The 19,312-nt window shown below is 43.2% G+C and overlaps 1 protein-coding gene across 3 annotated transcripts in view; it reads right to left on the reverse strand.

Moving 5' to 3' along the window:
* The window catches only part of AUH (AU RNA binding methylglutaconyl-CoA hydratase), a 208,656-nt gene that overhangs the window by 184,403 nt on the left and 4,941 nt on the right, over positions 1-19,312 (reverse strand). For all 3 annotated transcript variants that reach the window (XM_042964066.1, XM_042964065.1, XM_042964067.1), the window contains exons 2-3: positions 14,666-14,733; positions 14,467-14,554 (exon numbers count right to left, since the gene is read on the reverse strand). In XM_042964066.1, the coding sequence (XP_042820000.1) occupies positions 14,467-14,554; positions 14,666-14,733 (156 nt within the window). The remainder of the gene's footprint in view (positions 1-14,466; positions 14,555-14,665; positions 14,734-19,312) is intronic.

A 19,312-nucleotide genomic window follows, 5' to 3' on the forward strand; every position in this document is an offset into this window, starting at 1 on the left:
GCCTCTTTTTTCAATCTGAGTGTTGTTTCTTTGTTCTCTCACCCTTGCTTTAATCTTGCCCGAAGTCTGACCATTTGAATTTTCAAAGAGCCAGCTTTGGGCTTTATTATCCTCACTACTTACTATGCGTTTTCCATGTCGTAAGTTTAGGCTCATGTTCAGTTCCTTCCTTCTGGCTTTCATTTTTCCTCAGAGTGACGTGTCCGTTTACCATGCCCAAACCCAAAACTTCCCTTCTACCCAGCGTCCCAGGCTCTCTGGCTTACTGGAAGGCTTCTCCCCTAAGGTGATGCCACTGTTGTCTCCCCTGCAGAATCGCGGTCAGCTCCAACACTCCACACCCACCGTGGTAAGATCTCCATCTTCAGAAGGGCTCATCAACGCCTCATATACTTCCAACTATCATCACATTCCTATGAACTATTATGGAATAATTTCTTGAAAATCTGTTCATTTGTATTACTTTTAGAAGTTTTCTGTAGCGTCCCCTTCTTTTCTCTTTAATATTTCTCCTTGGGTAGTATAGTGTTATCCCTTCTTAGTGCTAGTTAAGCCACCTTTGTGCCGAAGGCTCGAGACTTTTCTCCTCAGCCTGACCTCTTCCTGGGCCATCAGTGTTCTGTATGCAACCGTCCAACAGAGGCTTTCACTTGGATTTCTAACTGGCATCTTCAGATTCATGGGTCTAAAACAGAAGTCTTGATTTCTCTCCAACCATCGCTGCCCAAAACCTCCCTCTCCCCCAGGCCTTTCCGTCTCAATCCAGGGAACCTCTCTTCTCCTAATAGCTGAGGCAAAAACCTAGGAGGCATCTCTGATCTCTCTTGTCCCTTTATTCACACCCAATCAATCAGCAGTTCCTGTTGTCCTCCCTTCGGAATATAGCCCCAGGTTCTGCACCTGCTCCCGGGGAACCCCAGAGAACCCCTGCCCTGGGCTACCTGACTGCTACGTTAAAGCCCACACTCTTCAGAACTGCTGTGTTGTCATAGGGGATGCGACTTCGGGGGCTGCGTTTGGCTTTATGTGGGTCCTGTGTTGGCAGAAAAGTGGAAACCACTGGCCACGGGCAGAACCTTAGGAAGCAAGGAGTCCCCAAGGGCAGGCAGAGGAAGAGCTGTTTGCCAAAGAGAATGAGAAGCAGGAGATATACTACTAACTGAAAAAGTGCAAAGACCATGTATAGAATGCTACTTGCCTAAGACAGAATGGAAGTAGCAACACAGGCACATCCTTAATTTTGCAAAAGAAACACGTGACGTATAAACTAGGAACTAATGAGATTCATTAACGCCCTCGAGAGTGGCAATGTGGTGGAAGGGGCTGGAGGGAGGAAGTGGCCAGTGACACTTCTGTGCACAGCTCTGACTTCTGAAATCACGCCGATATTTCACATATTCCAAGTAAAAGAAACAAGAGGAAACCTAACTTTATTTCCTATGAATAAAGCATTAATTACACTGAACAAGAAGTAACACAAATAACTTCCAATAGTGTTTTTACTCTACACCCTCAGTCTAAAGATATAAACGCTCTAAATCTTAAGCTCTAGTTAGAAAGTGTTTATCCCAGTGGTATCGATCTAGCCACTGTGAAACTATTTTCTGCTATTACACACTTGAGCAAATGAGTAAACACATTTCAGATAATGTAAGTGTAGAGATGAGCGTGAAGCCCATGGTGACGAACAGGAACTGGAGTTATCAGCATGCACTTGTGGCTTCGGATACAGAAGCGCAAACGATGGTATGAGTGTACGTGTGTGTAACGTAAGGGTACTTTTCTACCCACGGATCTTAGCTCTATCTGGCGCAAGGGCCTTGAATCAAAGAGCCCAAGGGACAATGAGCACAGGTGAGCACCCAGCTCTTGGTTCTTAAACACCATCCCCACCAAAGGGAACCGAAAACTGCCAGCTTTGACTATGCTGGAGTAAGTGATGCTGGACTAGCCCTTCAAACACGTGAAACTTCTTTCAGATGCCGATCAGTAAGTAGCGACACAGTGAAGGGGAGGCCAGTGACTGCTCCAGCTTTCTCAGGACACTTTAGAGGATGGGGTGCAAGGCAGGGGGACCTGAACAGAGCAAGCAGACTGATCTGGCTGACAGAAGCAGATGGGAGTTCAGGCAGACTGGGTGGCTGATATTTACAGAAGAGGAAACCAGACAGGAAAGAGTCACTCAGAGAAAGCGCCCCAATAATCTGCACAGGTTCCCTCGAGCTTTAAGCTGAAATGCCCATTCACAGGCAATTACCAAGGAAAGAACTGTCCATGTTCCAACAGAAGGAACTGGCAACTGCACAGAACACCCCGGGCCCCCAGTAAAGACATCAGAAGCTTTTCAAAGAAACCTTGAAAGGCTCAGGCAGATCCTCCAGGAGAGCGGTCATCTGCTGCGACAAAACAAGAGTTTAAGAAAAACACCAAGTAGGGATGGGCCCACCTGCTGCAAACATTCACCAATCTCAGATATTTCATAATTCGAGAGCAGAAAGTCAACAAAAGTTTATAGTCGGGAAGAGATAACAAGTGAAAGCACATGATACTATTACAAACGTTTTAATGAATACTTTATATCGGTATTTAGTGTATTTCTCATGTTGCCTTTACTTTTATTTTAGAGAATGTGAAAATACTGGCTACCGCCATCTCTCAAACCTTATTTTGCCCTGAACATCCCAAGCTATTCAAATGGAAACTCTAATCAAGGGGTTTCCAGGAACCTGAACGTCAAGACCCTGTCAAGACCCTGACTGGTCGTAGCTGGGGAACCCAGCGCTCACCCAAGCGACTGCATCGTCGCACATGACATTGGTACGAGAAGTACGCATTGTAGAGCCTTCTGCAGGATCGTTCATCCACCACACAAGAGAAAAGGGCACTTTCACTGCATGTTTAGAGACACGGCCTCCATGGGCCAGGCATGTAGCATCTTCCCGTGGAGCTCAATGGACCTCAGCCTGGCTTCTCTAGCCGTAGGTGAGGGCCCAGGGCTCGGGGAACGGACTTGGACCAGCAGAGGGGAGAAAGAAATTGAGTCTGGACCAGGGCGGGGGAAGCTCACTATAGACTGCAGGCCGGTCTGCACCCAGTGTTTCTATGGCCCTCGAGTTAAAATTGGTCATTCCTTTTTTCTAAAGCTTTATAAAAATAAACGTTAAAGAACTGTCATATATTTGTGTGTGTGTGCGTGTATATATATATACAGACGTATATACATACCTAAGACAAAGACTATGAGAGGCCCAGAAAGCCTAAAATATCTGGCCCTTTACCGAAAACTTTGCTGGACCCTAGTCTAGCCCAAGTCTGGCTCCCAAGGGAACCAACCCCTCAGAAACCAAGCTGGGGTGCTAAACGGCAGGAGCCAGAAGCAGACTGCTGAACACTGCATCTGTTTCTAAGTTTAAGCTCTGCCTTCCAGCTTCTGCAGCCGCACGGAGCCTCAGCCACGGTTATAGGTTCGATTACCCCCCAGGTCTCCGGTGCCCTCATCCGCGCCAAGGCAGCGGGACCTCACTAGGCAGGGCTGGCGAGGGGCCTGAGGACAACGGCCCGGGCCAGCCTCCTCTGCAGGGGCCCGTTCTCCCCTCTCCCCAAGAGAGGCTCTGCTCCTCTGAGACATGCCTGCAATTTAGAAAGGTCAGCTTAATAACAGAACTTGAACAAGTCACTATTCTTCCCCACAAGCCACCTACACATGGACTGTATCAAAATATAAGCTCACTTTACTTAACCGTGACACTCTGCCAGTTTTACCTCCTCAACAACCAGAATCTTTCAGTTCTTGGTCCCGTAAGTTCAGTACCTTCGACGGTCCAGGCACTGTTCTGATAATGGGTCCCTGCCCTAATTCCAGGGAATCAGAGGGTCTGCAGAAGCGGCCCGATCACAAAATCACAAGTAAAAAAAATACATTCTGGAACCGAAAAGCGCCAAGAAGAAGCTAAAATAGGAAACTGTGGCGGAGGGTGGGGGGAGCAGGGAGGGCTGCTTGGGCCAAAATGACAAGGGAACAGCTCCCTAAGGAGATGACATTTGTGCAGAGGTCTTTCCAAGCTAAGGGAACAGAGGGTCTGACAGGAGGAGTTCTGTCAAGCACAGGCCAAGGTCGGGCAGAGCAGAGGGAGAAAGAAGGTGGGAGATGGGGCAGCGGGGGGGGAGTGGCCAGAGCGGCAAGACCGTATAGACTTGGTATCAGTTTCCTACAAATAACTGCCAGCTCGGTGGGATCATCCTACAGGTCTGGGTCGGAAGCGTAAACTGGAGGCTTTCCCAACTCCTGGAGGCTGTCCGCACTCCTTGGCTTGCGGCCCCTTCCCTGCACCTCTACAGCCTTCCCATCATCCTCTCTCCTCCCAGATTCCAACCCTCCTGCCTCCCTCTTATACAGACTCTATCCTTACACTGGGCACACCAAACAATCCAGGGTGATCTGCCCCTACCGCCACATAAGGTCAGACGTATTTATAGGTTCCACGGGTTAGGGCATGGACAACTTTGGGGGGCCATTATCCAGCCCACCACACACTTTATTCCTGAGGATTATTTAAAACAGGACTGGGCTGTGTTGTGGGGGGACATGCTAACGTGCTACAGTGGGGCAGGGGTGGACTCAGGGATATATCAGCAGATTACTACTAATACATACTTCCTATTTCTTCAAAAGAAATACTATCTATAGAGCCTAAAATATTACTTGGGAATTTTTTTTAATGGAAATAGGGTTAGAAATGAATTAGCAACAGCCAAAAATTACTTCTTCAGAAAGGCCGTGGGTACTCTTGAGTCCTTTTTAATGGCATCTCTGGCATGCTCAAATGAAAAACTTAAAATTAATTATAACATTAAGAGCTTATATTAGGAAAGAAAAAGGGTTTAAAAATCAATGAACTAAGCTTCCACCTTAAGAAGCTAGAAAATACGGAATAAATTAATACCAAAGCAAATAGAGGAAAGAAAAAAAAAAATGAAACTCAAAGCCAGTTCTTTGAAAAGATCAACAAAAATAATAAACGTTTTATCAGAGTTTAAGAAAAAGACACAAATTATCAATATCAAAAGTGAAAGATATCACTGTAAGTTCAGTCGATATTAAAAAGATAATAAAGGAATATCATGAAATTTATGCCAATAAATTTGAACACTTAGATAAAAACAGATAATTTCTTTACGACACAAACTACCCAAACTTAAGAAGAAACTGACAACTTGAACAGCCATATGACCACTAAAGTGATTAAATTCACAGTTAAAAATCTTCTCACAGAGAAAATTGGACCAGATGACTCGGATTTTACCAAATAACTAAATAAGAAATAATACCAATTCTATTCAACCTCTTCCAGCAAAACAGAAGAAATGAAATTGGAACACTTCCCAATTCATTTGATGAGACCAGCAATACCCTCACACCAAAAACAGACACAGACACTACAAGAAAACTACCCCTCATCAATTTCCCTCCTAAACACAGTTGTAAAATTCCTGAACCAAACTGTAGCATACCAAATCCAGCAATATATAAAAACAGGAACACATCATGACCAAGAAGGGTTCATTCCAGGAATACAAGGTTGTTTTAATAGCTGAAAATCAATCGATAAGTAACCATTTTAAAACACTGGGGAAAAAAGGTATCATCTTAATAGATGTAAAAGAAAGAGATTTGACAAAATTCAACACTTATTCATGATAAAAATAAAAAAATCTCAACAAACTTGGAATAGAACTGTTTTCAACCCAATTAAAAGCAAATTTATGAAAATACTACAGCAAACATTATACTTATTGGTGAAAGACTGAATGCCTTCCCTCCCCAGCTGAGACAAGGCCAGGACGGACATTCTCATCACCTTTATTCAGCACTGTAATGAAGGTCTCAACTGATGTAATTAAAAAAAAAAAAAGGCCAACATACTAAAAAGGAAGAAGTAAAACTGGCTACAGATGACTATCTACATAGAAAAATCCCAAGGAATCTACAAAAAAAAATGATTCCTAGAACTAAAAAGCGAGGTTAATAAAGTTGCAGGATACATAGTTAATATATGAAAATCAACTGCATTTCCACACGCTAATAATAAAAAACCAGAAGTCTAAATAAAAAATGCCACTTACTGTAGCACCAAAAAACATGAAATACTTGGGAATAAATTTAACAAATATGTCCAAGACATGTACACAGTAACTGACACTGAGCAGCATAGACAGCCTTGGGTATAAATCACATGGATCTGGTCAATTGATTTTTTAGGAAGGTCCTAAGTTAATTCAATGGAGGAAAAGTTAACCTTTTCAATAAATGGTGCTAGAAGAATTGGATATGCACATGCAAAAAAGTTGTGTGTGTGTTTTTTTTTTTTAACCCTGTGGTATAATACAAAATATATTTGGTCTTTTTCACAGGATCCTGGCACAGAGCTCTAAAAATCCGTGAAATATCCTGAGTGATAGAAGTGTTTTTATTTTTATTTATAATGAGCCCCTCTCAACCACACCTGAGTTTATGCTAATGAGGTGACTGTTGGAAGGCCTCTGAATGGCTTCCGGATGGAGGCTGGTCACCAGAAAGACCAAGCCATAGTTAGAGGGTTGGGATTCTCAGCCCCACCCCTCAACCTTTGGGGAAGGGAAGGGGCCAGAGACTGAGTTCAGTCACCAAAGGCCAAGGTTTTAATCAATCATGGCTATGTAATGGAACCTCCATAGAAACCCATAAACAATGGGGTTCAGGGAGCTTTCAAACTATTGAACACATGTGTTAGGAGGGTGGCAGGCCCAAAAGGGGACATATTCTCAACACCAAATTAGGGGGTGAGGGGAGGGTCTCCACACCAATTCTCCAATTAGCTATACCAACTGAGTGTCCAACGATTTAATTCAATCTTGATGCTAACTCGACATTAGTACAGACCCTATAGGTTAAGGGCTCAGTCCCACGAGACTGCTTTCACATCACATGCCAGTCACCTGTCCCAGGAAGCACCCAAAATTTTAACTGACAAGCTATGAATTCAAGGGTCTCCAAAAACTCCTCCTCAGGTTCACTAATTCACTAGGATGATCCACAGAACTCAGGAAAACCCTTTACTTACATTTACCAGTTTATTGAAAAGGATACGCCTCAGGAAGAGCCCAACAGAAGAGATATACAGAGCAGGGTACAAGGAAGGGGAAACATGGAGCTTCCATGCCCTCTCTGGGCACACCACCTTGCCAAAACATCGATGTGTTCACCAACCTGGAAACTCCCCATTGTTTATGGGGTATTATAGAGTTTTCATTACATAGGCACAATTGATTCAATCATTGGCCTTTGGTGATTGAACTCAATCTCCAGTTCCTCTCCCCTCTCCAGAGACTGGGGGCGGGCGGGGGGGGGGGGGGGGGTAGGACTGAAAGTTCTAACCCTCTAATCCCATGATTGATCTTCCTGGCAACCAGCCCATACCCTAAAGCTATCTAGGACCCCTGAAACCCCAGACTTGAATCAACTCTTTAGTATACGAAAGGCACTCTTCTCACTCAGGAAATTCCCTGGGTTTTAGGAGTTCTGTGCCAGCAATCTGGGGCAAAGACCAAATGCATATTTTATTATACCACAATACCTAAATCTACATCTTGCAACATAAACGAAAATTAACTCAATGCATCAAAGGTCTAAATGTAAAATATAACAACTAAAAAAACTTCTAGAAGACAACATAGTTTGAGAAAGTCTTTGTGCTGTGGAGGAAGAAAATATTCTTAATTCACAAAATAAGTACAAGCTCCATAAAATACAAATGGATAAATAAAACTTCAATTAAAAACTTTCGTTGTTCATAACAAACTGTTAAGAAAAAGGCAAGTTATAGAGTAGCAGAAAATACTTGCAAAACATACATGGGATAAAGGCCTTGTAGCAGGAATATGTAAAGAAGTCTACAACTCAGTAACAAGACATTCTGATAAAAACAAGGGGAAAAGATCTAGCTGAACACTTCACCAAAAACAAAAACAAACAAACAAAATACATGTGACAAAAAAGCACCGGAAAAGACGCTCACAACCATTAGCCATTACACAAAGTCAAACTAAAACCACAGTGACATATAACCACATGCCCATTACGATGCCTAAAATTAAACTTAAAACGGACAGCATCAAGCGCTGGCAGGGACGTGGAGCACCCAGAAGTCTCATACATTACTGGTGGGAATGCAAAGTGGCAGTCACTCTAGGAGACAGTTGGCAGTTTCTTACAAAATGAAACACAGGTATGAAAACCCAATAATTCTACTCCCAAGTATTTATCCAAGAGAAATAAAAACTGTTCCCATAAAAAGACTTGTATGTGAATGTTCACAGAAGCAGTACTTACAAAAGCCAAACTACTGGAAAAACCCACAAGTAGATAAACCGTGGGCTATGCATACAACGGATCACTCAGCACATACAACAAACACGCCGCACTGAAACAAGACTACTGCAACACATCACACAGTGAACCTCAAAGCATTATGCTAAGTGAGGAAGCCAAAAGCAACCATCACCTAGAGTAGGATTCCATTTAGGAGACACTGTTTGGGGTTTTTTTTTTAAGTTTTATTAAAACTTAAATGTCTACACCCAGCATGAGGCTGAACTCATGACCCTGAGATCAAGAGTCACATGCTCTTCCTACTGAGCCAAGCCGGGCACCCCAGAAGACATTTGAGAAGAGGCAAAACTATCGGAAGAGCAAGGGAAAGAGGGGTCGAAGGGGTCAGAGTTGGGGAAGACACTAACAACAAACGGGCACGAGGAAGATTTTTAAGTGATGAACATCCTCAAGAGACCATACTACGACCACGGTCTAAATATCTGCCAACACTCAGCAACTACATACTTAGAATCAGTACTTTTTTTTTTTTTTTGAAGTTTTTATTTTATGTAAGTAATCTCGACATCCAAAGTGGGGCTCAAACTCACAATCCCAAGATCAAGAGTCACACGCTCCACTGACTGAGCCAGCCAGGGGCCCCTAGAATTGGCACTTTATTGCAAGTAATTCCGTACCTCAATAAAATAGATTATTTTAACTCAAAAAAACTGCTAGATAACAACAGAACCCTATGCTACACTATTAGGAATCTGTGGGCATCTACCCTTTTACTTTATTTATCACACTTCCTAGGGGACTGACATTTAAGCACATAAATACAACGTAGCCTGATATTCTGAAACAGGATCAAACAGAGAACTTCACTAGTCAGAGGCCCCACATGACATCTGTCTCTGCTTGAACAACACGCACAACATTCAACAAAGCATGTTGACAGTTTTAGTGAGAAGTTTGTAGTCAAATCATAATTTAGTAGAATTCAAAAGCAGAAGCAAAACTACCTTTACTTTAAAAAAAAAAATCCCACACTAGTATGTATAATTCAGCGAAACACTCAATTTAGAGTTCTACATATAAGATCAATTACCAAGAATTGTTATAATCTATTTTAGTAATTTCAAAGGAAAAAAGAATCCTTAAATCCTTATTCTCAGTAATTTCTCATAAAATCTCATTTCAAAAATTTGATAGTAAAACCAGTACACATGTCCTTTAGTACCTAGTGTTAGAACACCAGAACAAAGATAAATGGCGAGGGTTACACATTCACATCAACTTCCGTACCCAGAGAACTTTTTCACAATTTCATTAGAGGCAATATATTAAAATTGTGAAACAGAAGTATTTCCGCTTTCCTTTGTGTGTGTATGTGTGTAAGACAAACATTTTAAATGAACGGGGTGTGCCTGAGTGGCTGGGTCAGTTAGGCGTCCAACTTCGGCTCAGGTCATGATCTTGTGGTTCACAGGTTGGGCTCTGTGCTGACAGCTCAGAGCCTGGAGCCTGCTTCCGATTCTGTGTCTCCCTCTCTCTCTGTCCCTCCCATGCTCACTCTCTCTCTCTCAAAAATAAAATAAAAACATTAAAAAAAATTTTTTTTCATTTTAAATGAACACATAATATGTAGACTGTGCAGGGAAGACAGCACACAGTTTGGCCGATCTCTGATCTAATCTACACAGCCCGGGCTTCACGTGAACTTGGACTATCAAGATGACAGGTCTCAGTATTCTAAGAGAAGAACGGGCGAGCTGTGAACCCAGAAGCGGGGTGTCTAACCCACACGGAAGCGTATGCTTCAGTGATTCCCAAGCTGGAGTCGTGCTGAGGATATGGCATGGGATCTGAAAACACGCATGTACCGGAAACGGCGTGCACAGCCAAGATAATCACACTTTTTCCTCTATCTAGACGTCACTGTGAATAACAGAAGATTCACTTAAAAACAGTGCTAAACCCAGAGTGGCATTCTGACATCACAGAACTTCTCAATCAACGTAGCGCCACTATGAGGCCTGTGTACACGAAATGTTCAGAATTTAAAAGAGAGACCTCATGCTCCAAAGGATTAGAAATCACCGGTATGGTCAAAACACCAACCACCACCTGCCCTAGGGGTCAGGAGTAGTTCCAGCTGAGCCACCACCTTCAACCAGGCCCTTAACCTCACAGGGATTCTGTACAATGAAGGCATCGGAATTGTTCTCTCAAGTCCTCTTATTCTAAAAATTTTCCAGTAACAGTACTGTTATTGTTGTAACAATAATTCAGAAACTCAGTTAATGTCACAATTTCAGGAGCCAAAACCAAAATATACTAACATACCTGGTGGTTTCTTTTTCCAAATTTACTTACTTTATGTATATTCATTTGCTTGATACAACTCGCTACTGTAAGATAATTATTTTACAGACAGCGTGGCGGTGGCAACAAGACCACAGGGCTCCTAGGCCACCATCTCACCAGAGCCGCGTGCACAGCTCCAGTCTAACGGCCTGACGTCCTACACACGCCGCTGCCTCTCTCAGCACGCGCTTCCCACGGGCTACCACAGTCCCCAGGTCACTTTAAATAGTGCCTCCTTGTATCAGTGTGCATATCTGCCTCCGTCTGTACAGTGAAATACGGGAAGGATTGAAAAGAATCTAATAAAAATTCATATTTTTATTAGGAGAAGAATGAGCAGGGGGTAAGGGTGGGATTTCTCTCTTTGTATACATTTCATACATTTTGTATGCATTTTGACCTACTGCCTATTTTTTTTTTTTAAATAAAACTTTATTTTAAAAATTGGAATGTAAGCGAAATACGGTTATTGAGTTTAAAAGAGTCTATTTAAAGGGGAAGTCAGAAATCACTCCATCCAACCTCCAGGGCACCTGGGGATTGCTTTCATGGTGTCTACTCATCTGCTTTCTGGCGTATTAGGAAAAGGATGTAAATTGGGGTGCCTGGGTGGCTCAGTCGGATGAGCGGTCGACTTCAGCTCAGGTCACGATCTCACGGCCCGTGAGTTCGAGCCCCGCGTCGGGCTCTGTGCTGACAGCTCAGAGCCTGGAGCCTGTTTCAGGTTCTGTGTCTCCCTCTCTCTGACCCTCCCCCGTTCATGCTCTGTCTCTCTCTGTCTCAAAAATAAATTAAAAAAACATTACAAAAAAAAATTTTAAAAAGGAAAAGGACGTAAAAAGAATGAGCAGAAGTCAGGGGCCAGAGACACGATCAGGGCACAGGGGGCGGTGGAAGACAACTCAGAGAAGCCGCATACCATCCAGCGGTCCCTGACTCACGGGGAAAAGACGGGTTAATCTCAGCAAGTACATGCTGAGTCCCCCTTCCGGCCCAGTTCCCCGAGCACAACGATGACCCTCAAAGAAGAAAAAAAAGTAGTTCCTGTCCTCAAGAAATCGGAGGCAAAACCACTTCATAAGCCTTAGGTTTTGGGAAACAAACACATGTCCCTGGGATACAGATGGATGGAGAAGAGAACAGAAACCTCCAAGGGGGAAAAAGGGGAGGGAGACGGAGGGACTGGGCGACAAGGCAGGGGGGGGGGGGGTGTGTGTGCTAAGAGAATAATCAGTAAACGAGGACACTGTTTTCAAGCATTCTGTTTTAGAATGTTACTACTCCAGAACAGAAATTAAACCTCTCATTTTTGAAAGTCTGTATTCTTCAACAATAATAAATGAGGCCTGACTAAATTCAGACTTTTATATTGGTGATAAAACTAGGATAAATTTAAGCATTCATTTTAACTATGCAAAAACATTTTACTTATCTGGACTTATAATTATCATCCATATTAATAATGACATATCATTACCATAATGACATAATAATAACACATTAATAATGACAGACCTATCTCCCAAATATACGTAGGGAAAAAAACCTTTCAGAGAAATCTGAACGAACAGCTCCACTATATACACTGAGTTACTAAAATAAATGACTTGCCCCAATTTCTCCTACAATTCAAACATTGGTTTTTGGGGTTTTTTTTTTTGTTTTTTTTTTAACAAAATACAGTCACAGGGGCGACTGGGTGTCTCAGCTGGTTAAGCGTCCAACTCAATTCCAGCTCAGGTCACGATCTCATGGTTCATGAGACAGAGCCCCGCATCAGGCTCTGCACTGACAGCCCAGAGCCTGCGTGGGATTCTCTCTCTCTCCATCCCTCTCCCTCTGCCCCTTCCCGCACACTCGCTTGCTCTCTCAAAATAAACTTAAAAAAACGAGTGACAAATCTCATGAGTTAAAATATACAGAAGATTATCCTGATCATGCAAAAGTTACAAAGCACATACAGCAGAGAAAATAAATCTGATTAACCCTTAAAAAAACAGTATTCAAGGCTAACTTGTTAATCTGGTAAGAAGCATTTGGTATATGATTTCGTACGTCCCCAAAAAGTCGACCTATAAAAAAAGAGCTGCGAACTGTACCAAACGTCAAGCCTTTTCCAAAGAATATTAATGACGTGAAGCAAAACAAATGGGCAGCAAAGGAACAGGTAAAATACGAAGAAATCTACCAGCAGTCATAGTGTTACAGTGACTAGGCCCATTACCAGGAGACGGTAACACCACTTCCCTCCTGCCTTCACAGTGTCACTGTCACCGCTCAAACGTTCCTACCACTGCGCCTTCCTCGGAGGCCCCCAGACCGCTCTGCGTCCTTCTTCCCATCGAGGCCCCAGCAGCCCTCAGAGGTCCTAAGTGCGGGGACGGCCATCGCCACGTGTGAGCCTCAGTCACCTGGAGACATATTCACCTGGTCCTAGACTCACAGATAACGAGGGTCCTAACTGTCTCAGGGCGAGTCCTCCACATTTGGTTAATTGTACGCGAAGCCCTCACAAAAACAAGCAGCTCTGGTGCAGCGGCCACCGCAGTGTGCGGGGGAGGGGGGGGCAGCTTCCCCCACCCTCCCCTCCCTGGCAGACAGTGCTCCCTGCGGTGACGGGGTGAAGACGGCTAGAACGCCCTCACCCAGGCCCTCACCCAGGCAGCTCGGGAAAACCATCCCCCTCCCACCCCCGCCACTACCCAAGTGCAGTCAAACTAACGTTGTCAGGTGTCCCGCGTTCCACCGAAAGCCACAACAGAACTCATTTACACGGAATGTTTCCTCAATACCACAAAGTTCTGCAGTACTTTAAGGTGGAAGCCACAGAGGCTCAAGCCCGAACGCCTGAGGACTCTTAAGAACGAAACTGATGAGTACTGGCCACAACAAAGACACCTCCCGAAACCTGTCGTCTGAAGTAGTGCTGTGTTCCCAGCATCGTGCTGGGGGTACTCGACGGGTTTGGTACTTGCTGAATGAATGAAGCACCGTAGGTCATTCCCTCAAATGCTTAATTATCTGCAGGGGATCATCTCATTTCTATTTTTACTGGAGAAAAAAAAAACTGTCGATGCTTCGGCCAACTTCTACGTTCATCTGCTTGTTGGTAAACGACGATGATACTGCACGTTATCAGCATTTGCCTTAATCGTCTGCAGCTTTTACTAGTTTTACTAATTGAAAAAGATTCATTCAATCTCAGGGCGTAGAAATAATTACAAACACGAAAAATGCAGGACGACTTAACCTTTGGCTGTTGGTAATACAGTACAACCGGGGGGGGGGAAAAATCATCATACCTTTTGCTGCGGTGGATGCCAATCTAAAAATACAATCCGTGGACACATACTTAAGTAGGTGCTACTTCAAACACCCTTCAAAGCACATGTCTACATTTAACACTCTTTACTGAGGTGGCTTCTGCTACTCAAAGCATTTTTTGAGCAACAAATACAGGGCACATTGTTGTAAGGAGGAGACTCAACTTTTCCCTCCCAGCTGATCTTTCATAAGTACCATGCATTATTATAAATACTTTAATGGCTCAAATTATGTTTTCAACTTCCCCAACAATCAACATGTTGCCAAAGTTTCTCAACTAATACAGACAAAGCATTTTTTCTCTTGTAAAACGGTAAAAACAAAGAAATTGTCGGTAATGCGACTCAAATCACAGAACACTTTTTAAAGGAAAACAGGTGATCACTGAGGGAAAGTCAATTTCATAATAAGATTTATTTACATACCAGCACAGAATATCCCTGGAACTTCGCTCCTGACTATTATGGTCCGTACTTTCTTATCAGATTTCAAAGCATCCACAGCTTTTGAGAGCTAAACAGATACAGGGAGGGCAAGGAGAAACAAAGAGGAAAAATCACTTTCAGGTTGACGTCAACACTGCATCTTAATATTAGAAGCAGACAGTTTAATGTTTACACTCACCATTTTTACCAGATTTTTACTGAATGAGTTTTTGGCATAAGCTCTGTTTATTCCAAGCACCACAATTCCTAGTCAAGAAAAAAAGGCACACCGGAGTTAGTGAACTCGCAGGGCACAGACTCCCACACACACAGCTAGTAGACTTGGGACTTAGGCAATCTGCCCCTTCCTTGAGGGTCACACCAACAGCTTCGTCCTGATTTTTGTGTTTACCCTCCTTTTCAAGATAAGCACATTTTTAAAGACGGTGGTAGATGTACGTAACCTGTAAAATCAGTCTAGTAATCAATGCCCACCTCTTCTGCCTGTTAGAGGAGAAATTTACGACATCGTGATGCTTTCAATTCACCCCTTCCTAAGCACCACCAAGATAATCCGCACATTGTACTAAATTCACTCATGGGTGAGAAGAATCCTCCACTACAGAACACCGTCTAAAATATGGTCTCATCACCTTCAAGTACATGCGGAAGAAACGGCTGACGAACCCTTATCACAGGCAAGCCCTGCAGATCAGCTTTTCGGCTCGTCAGTATCCTCACTCACGCTGTCTGTCATCCCGTCCTCAGTATCTCCATCCCAGGTTTCTCTCCTGACTCTGTCCCCCACACTCAACCCGAAGGCGCGTCCACTTACAAGTCCAACCAGTGATTCAGCCTCAGTCTAGAAAAGCAGAGTTCACTCCCCAGGAAGTTGCGCTCTCCCTCCTGAGGTTCCTGACTCAGACCAGCCTCCCATTCCAACTGCTTCAGTCTGATCGATTTCCCAAGAACAATTATGCATAGAATCCACCCCCTGCTTAAAATCCTTTATTTATTTGCTTCCGAAACATTTGCGCTCAGAGCCCTACAGAGCCTGTACTTGACCTTGCCTGTCCCCGGAGTGAGCACAAAGGTTCCCTGTGTAACAGGAATGCCTTCCACCTCTTTGGGGGGGGGGGGGTATGACCCTTATTTGTTACTAAGTTACACTGAAGACAACAACATGTACACACGTCTTCTCTATGCAAGACATTGTGCAAACCTACTTTGCAAAGAAAGTGCAAAGACAAACTTCACTCACGGAATAAATTTTCAAGAATTCTAAATGCTCTCAGCATGGAGAAAATCAGAAAGAACGTGGATGTGGGGCAGGCTCTGCATGAAACCCCACACTGACCTCGGGAAGGCCCCCCACTCAAGGACAAGAGCCGTCACTAACCGAGCACTTGCTGACACCGTTCCCAGGGCCTTATGTTTATCGAGTCACGTGATGCCCACACAACCCAAGAGGTGGACACTGCTTTCATCCTACTGGAGAGAAGGAAGAAACTGGGCCTCGGGGAAGCTAGACCGCCAACCACCTCCACAGCTGAATGAATGACGCGGCTACAGCGTTCAAGCTTCCGCTTCCTCACGAACAAAACCCACCGGGTAAGACCAGACACGTCATTTATTCAGCTGTGTCGAATACACATTACGGTGCTCAGCCCTCAGGGAACTCGAGTCTAGGAAGGGACGACAAACGACAAAAAACGGACAATTCGAAATGCTTTACATGCTGTAAATGGTGCTCCAGTAACTTCTAACCAGAACCGTTAAGATACGGGGGCTGCAGTCCAGCCAAGAGAGAACAGGTTTAGCTGAGGTCCACAGAGTCAGGACAGGAAGCAAGAGGGTTCAAGAAGTAGAATTTCAGTGAGTTAGTGATTGACCGGACTGAGAACTGACCGCACCGGAACGTGTTAGGAGCGTCTACGAGGTTTTCACTTCAGCTGTCGGATGACAGATGACATTTCAAGACAGAACCATAAAAAAACAAGAACCAGGGTGAGGGTGGAAAGGGCGAGAGTTCACGAATTTGGTTTCGAATTCAAGTGAATCTGACGTGCCTTGGAGATATCCACGTAGGTATCAACTCTTAAGGGTACATAGAGGCTAAGAACGCAGGCTCTGAGGTCTGGTTGCTAGCGCCGAACTCCCAGGCCAATGCTTACTAGCTGTGTGACCTTGGGCAAGTTACTTAACTAACCCCCCTGACCTCTGTTGAGATACGAATGGTTCCCAATTCTGTGGGACTGGTGTGAGTGAGGATCAGTGATAAAACAGACGTAAAGTTTACAACGTAAGCGTTCAATGATTATTGTTCCTCCTAACACGCTTTGATGCAGTAGAGTATTACCATGATCTGTTGATATGGAAGCTTCTAGAAAATGTATTTCCATACAGAAATAAAGAGTGGTGTGCTACGGCTTTGGTCATGGGTGATACTGAACATAAGTGAGATCAGAGAGTATCTTCTGCTGGTGCTGATCTACATAAATGGGTCACACATATCTCCTTTATCTTCTTTATTCAGCCATAAAGAACTTTATCAAGATATTCTTTTTAATGAATAACATTCTGTGAAATGAATTTCCATTATTTAGTTTCATTTGATGAGCATTTAAACTGTTCCTGAATTTTCCTTAAAAAAAGAAAAGAAAAGCAATAAAATAAAACAAACCGTTCCTAAACTGTCCTAAGTCCTACAATCCTGAATTTTCCTAAATCCTACAATGCTGCAATAAACATTCTTCAAGGTTTCCTTTCCACAGGTGTGTAAGTATTTCTGACAAGTATCAAGAAGTAGAAAGTCTAGGTGTGCATTCTTAATTTTAACAGATACTCCTAAAAAATATCGTCCCTATTAACTGCCTGGCCAAAGCACTAATACCAGTTTGTTCACAACAGCAGACCTCAATGGGATGAAAAACCTCTTAGAAGACATTTGGAAAATGTAAAGGAGCATCTTGAAACTGTGACCAGGTGGAATCCAGGGTTGGCAGGGACTGAAGTTTCTAAAATTTAAGGAGCCCCTGTAAGTAAAAGAATACAAAATTACACACACGGAATTAGGGACAGATGTAAATATTGAAACCTTCAGAATTTTAAAAACTTGAGAAATAGTACATTTTCTTTCCAATTACATATCTGAACTACACAAGGTCACGTCCTTCCCTCTGTATATGAATTTTTGCACATATCAATAATTTGAAAAAATATACAAAACCAATCAAATGGAATTGGAAAGAGGAAAATGGAATTGGAACTAACCCCAAAGAGTCAAAACAATCTTGAAAAAGAAAAACTAAGTTTGAAGTCTTAGTTGAAAGACTTAATCAGGACACTTCCTAATTTCAAAACTTACTACAAAGCTACAGAAAAAAGCCAAAACAAAACCAAAAACAAAAACACCAGTGTGCTACTGGCGTGAGAACAGACATACAGACCAACGGAATTGAACCGAGTCCACAAATAAACACCTACGCTTATGGTCAACTGGCTTGTGGAAAAGGTACAGAGACCATTCAATGCTAAAAGAACAGTCTTTTCAACAAATAGCAGTGGGACAACTAGGTATTAGCCCGCAAAAGAATGAAATTGGACCCTGTCCTCACACCACGTGTAAAAATTATCTCAAAACAGACCTGAGACATAGTGTGAGAGCTAAAACTGTGACTCTCTCAGAAGGAAACACAGTTCCACATCTTCAGGACCTTGGGCCAGGCAACAGTGTCTTAAACAGATTTGACAACAAAACCACAAGCAACAGAACAGATAAATCATAATTCATCAAAACTATCGAGAAAAAGTGAAAAAAAAAACCGCGCAGAATAGAAAATATTTGCAGATCGTACATCTGACACGGGGTTAATAGCCAGATTATAAAACAATTTTTACTACCCACCACAAAAAGATAAACGAATGGGCAAAAGGTTTAAATGCAGATTTCTAAGGGAGATACACAAACGCCCAACAAGCAACATCATTTGTCATCAGGGAAAAGCAAATCAAAACCACAACGAGGCATCGCTTCACCGCCAGCAGGTCGGCCACGATGGAAAACTGTGGAAACAAGTGCTGGCGAGGGTGTGGGGAAACAGGACCCCTGGGGCACTGCTGGTGACACCTGAAAATGGTGCAGCTGCTGTGGGAAACCGTGTGGCAGATCCTCCAAAAACGACACACGGCCCGTTGATTCTACTCCTAGGTATCTACCCAAGAGAAATGAGCACATACGTTCAAACAAATGGCTATACGCTGGTGTTCAGCAGCATTCTTCATATCTAAAAAGTAGAAACAAAATGTGGCATATCCATTCAATGGACTAAAAAGTAAGAACGGTGGATAAGATTACCATTCACAGCAAGAATGCAAGAAATGGTTAATGTCTTGAAAACAAAGGGCTGGTACCCTCCCACGGTGCTTTCATTGTTTAATTTTACCACCATGTGCATATATTTTTACTTTAGAAGTTTTGTAAACTTCAATAATTTAGCTATTGTTACTAAACAGGACATGTAATTACAGGACATGTAATACACAAAGTACTGAAAACCAGTGACAGAAAGAATATCTCCAATAAACCACATACAAACCTAGCTTCTTCCAAATATACCATTAAAAAGTGAAAAAAATGGTGGCACCTGGGTGGCTCCGTCGGTTAAGCGTCCGACTTCAGCTCAGGTCATGATCTCACGGTGAGTTCCAGCCCCACATTGGGCTCTGTGCTGACAGCTCAGAGCCTGAAGCCTGCTTCAGATTCTGTGTCTCCCTCTCTCTCTCTGCCCCTCCCCTGCGCACACTCTCTCTTTCTCTCTCTCTCAGAAATAAAACATTTTTTTAA

Source organism: Panthera tigris, chromosome D4, assembly GCF_018350195.1.
Source record: "Panthera tigris isolate Pti1 chromosome D4, P.tigris_Pti1_mat1.1, whole genome shotgun sequence".
NCBI classification, from domain to species: domain Eukaryota; kingdom Metazoa; phylum Chordata; class Mammalia; order Carnivora; family Felidae; genus Panthera; species Panthera tigris.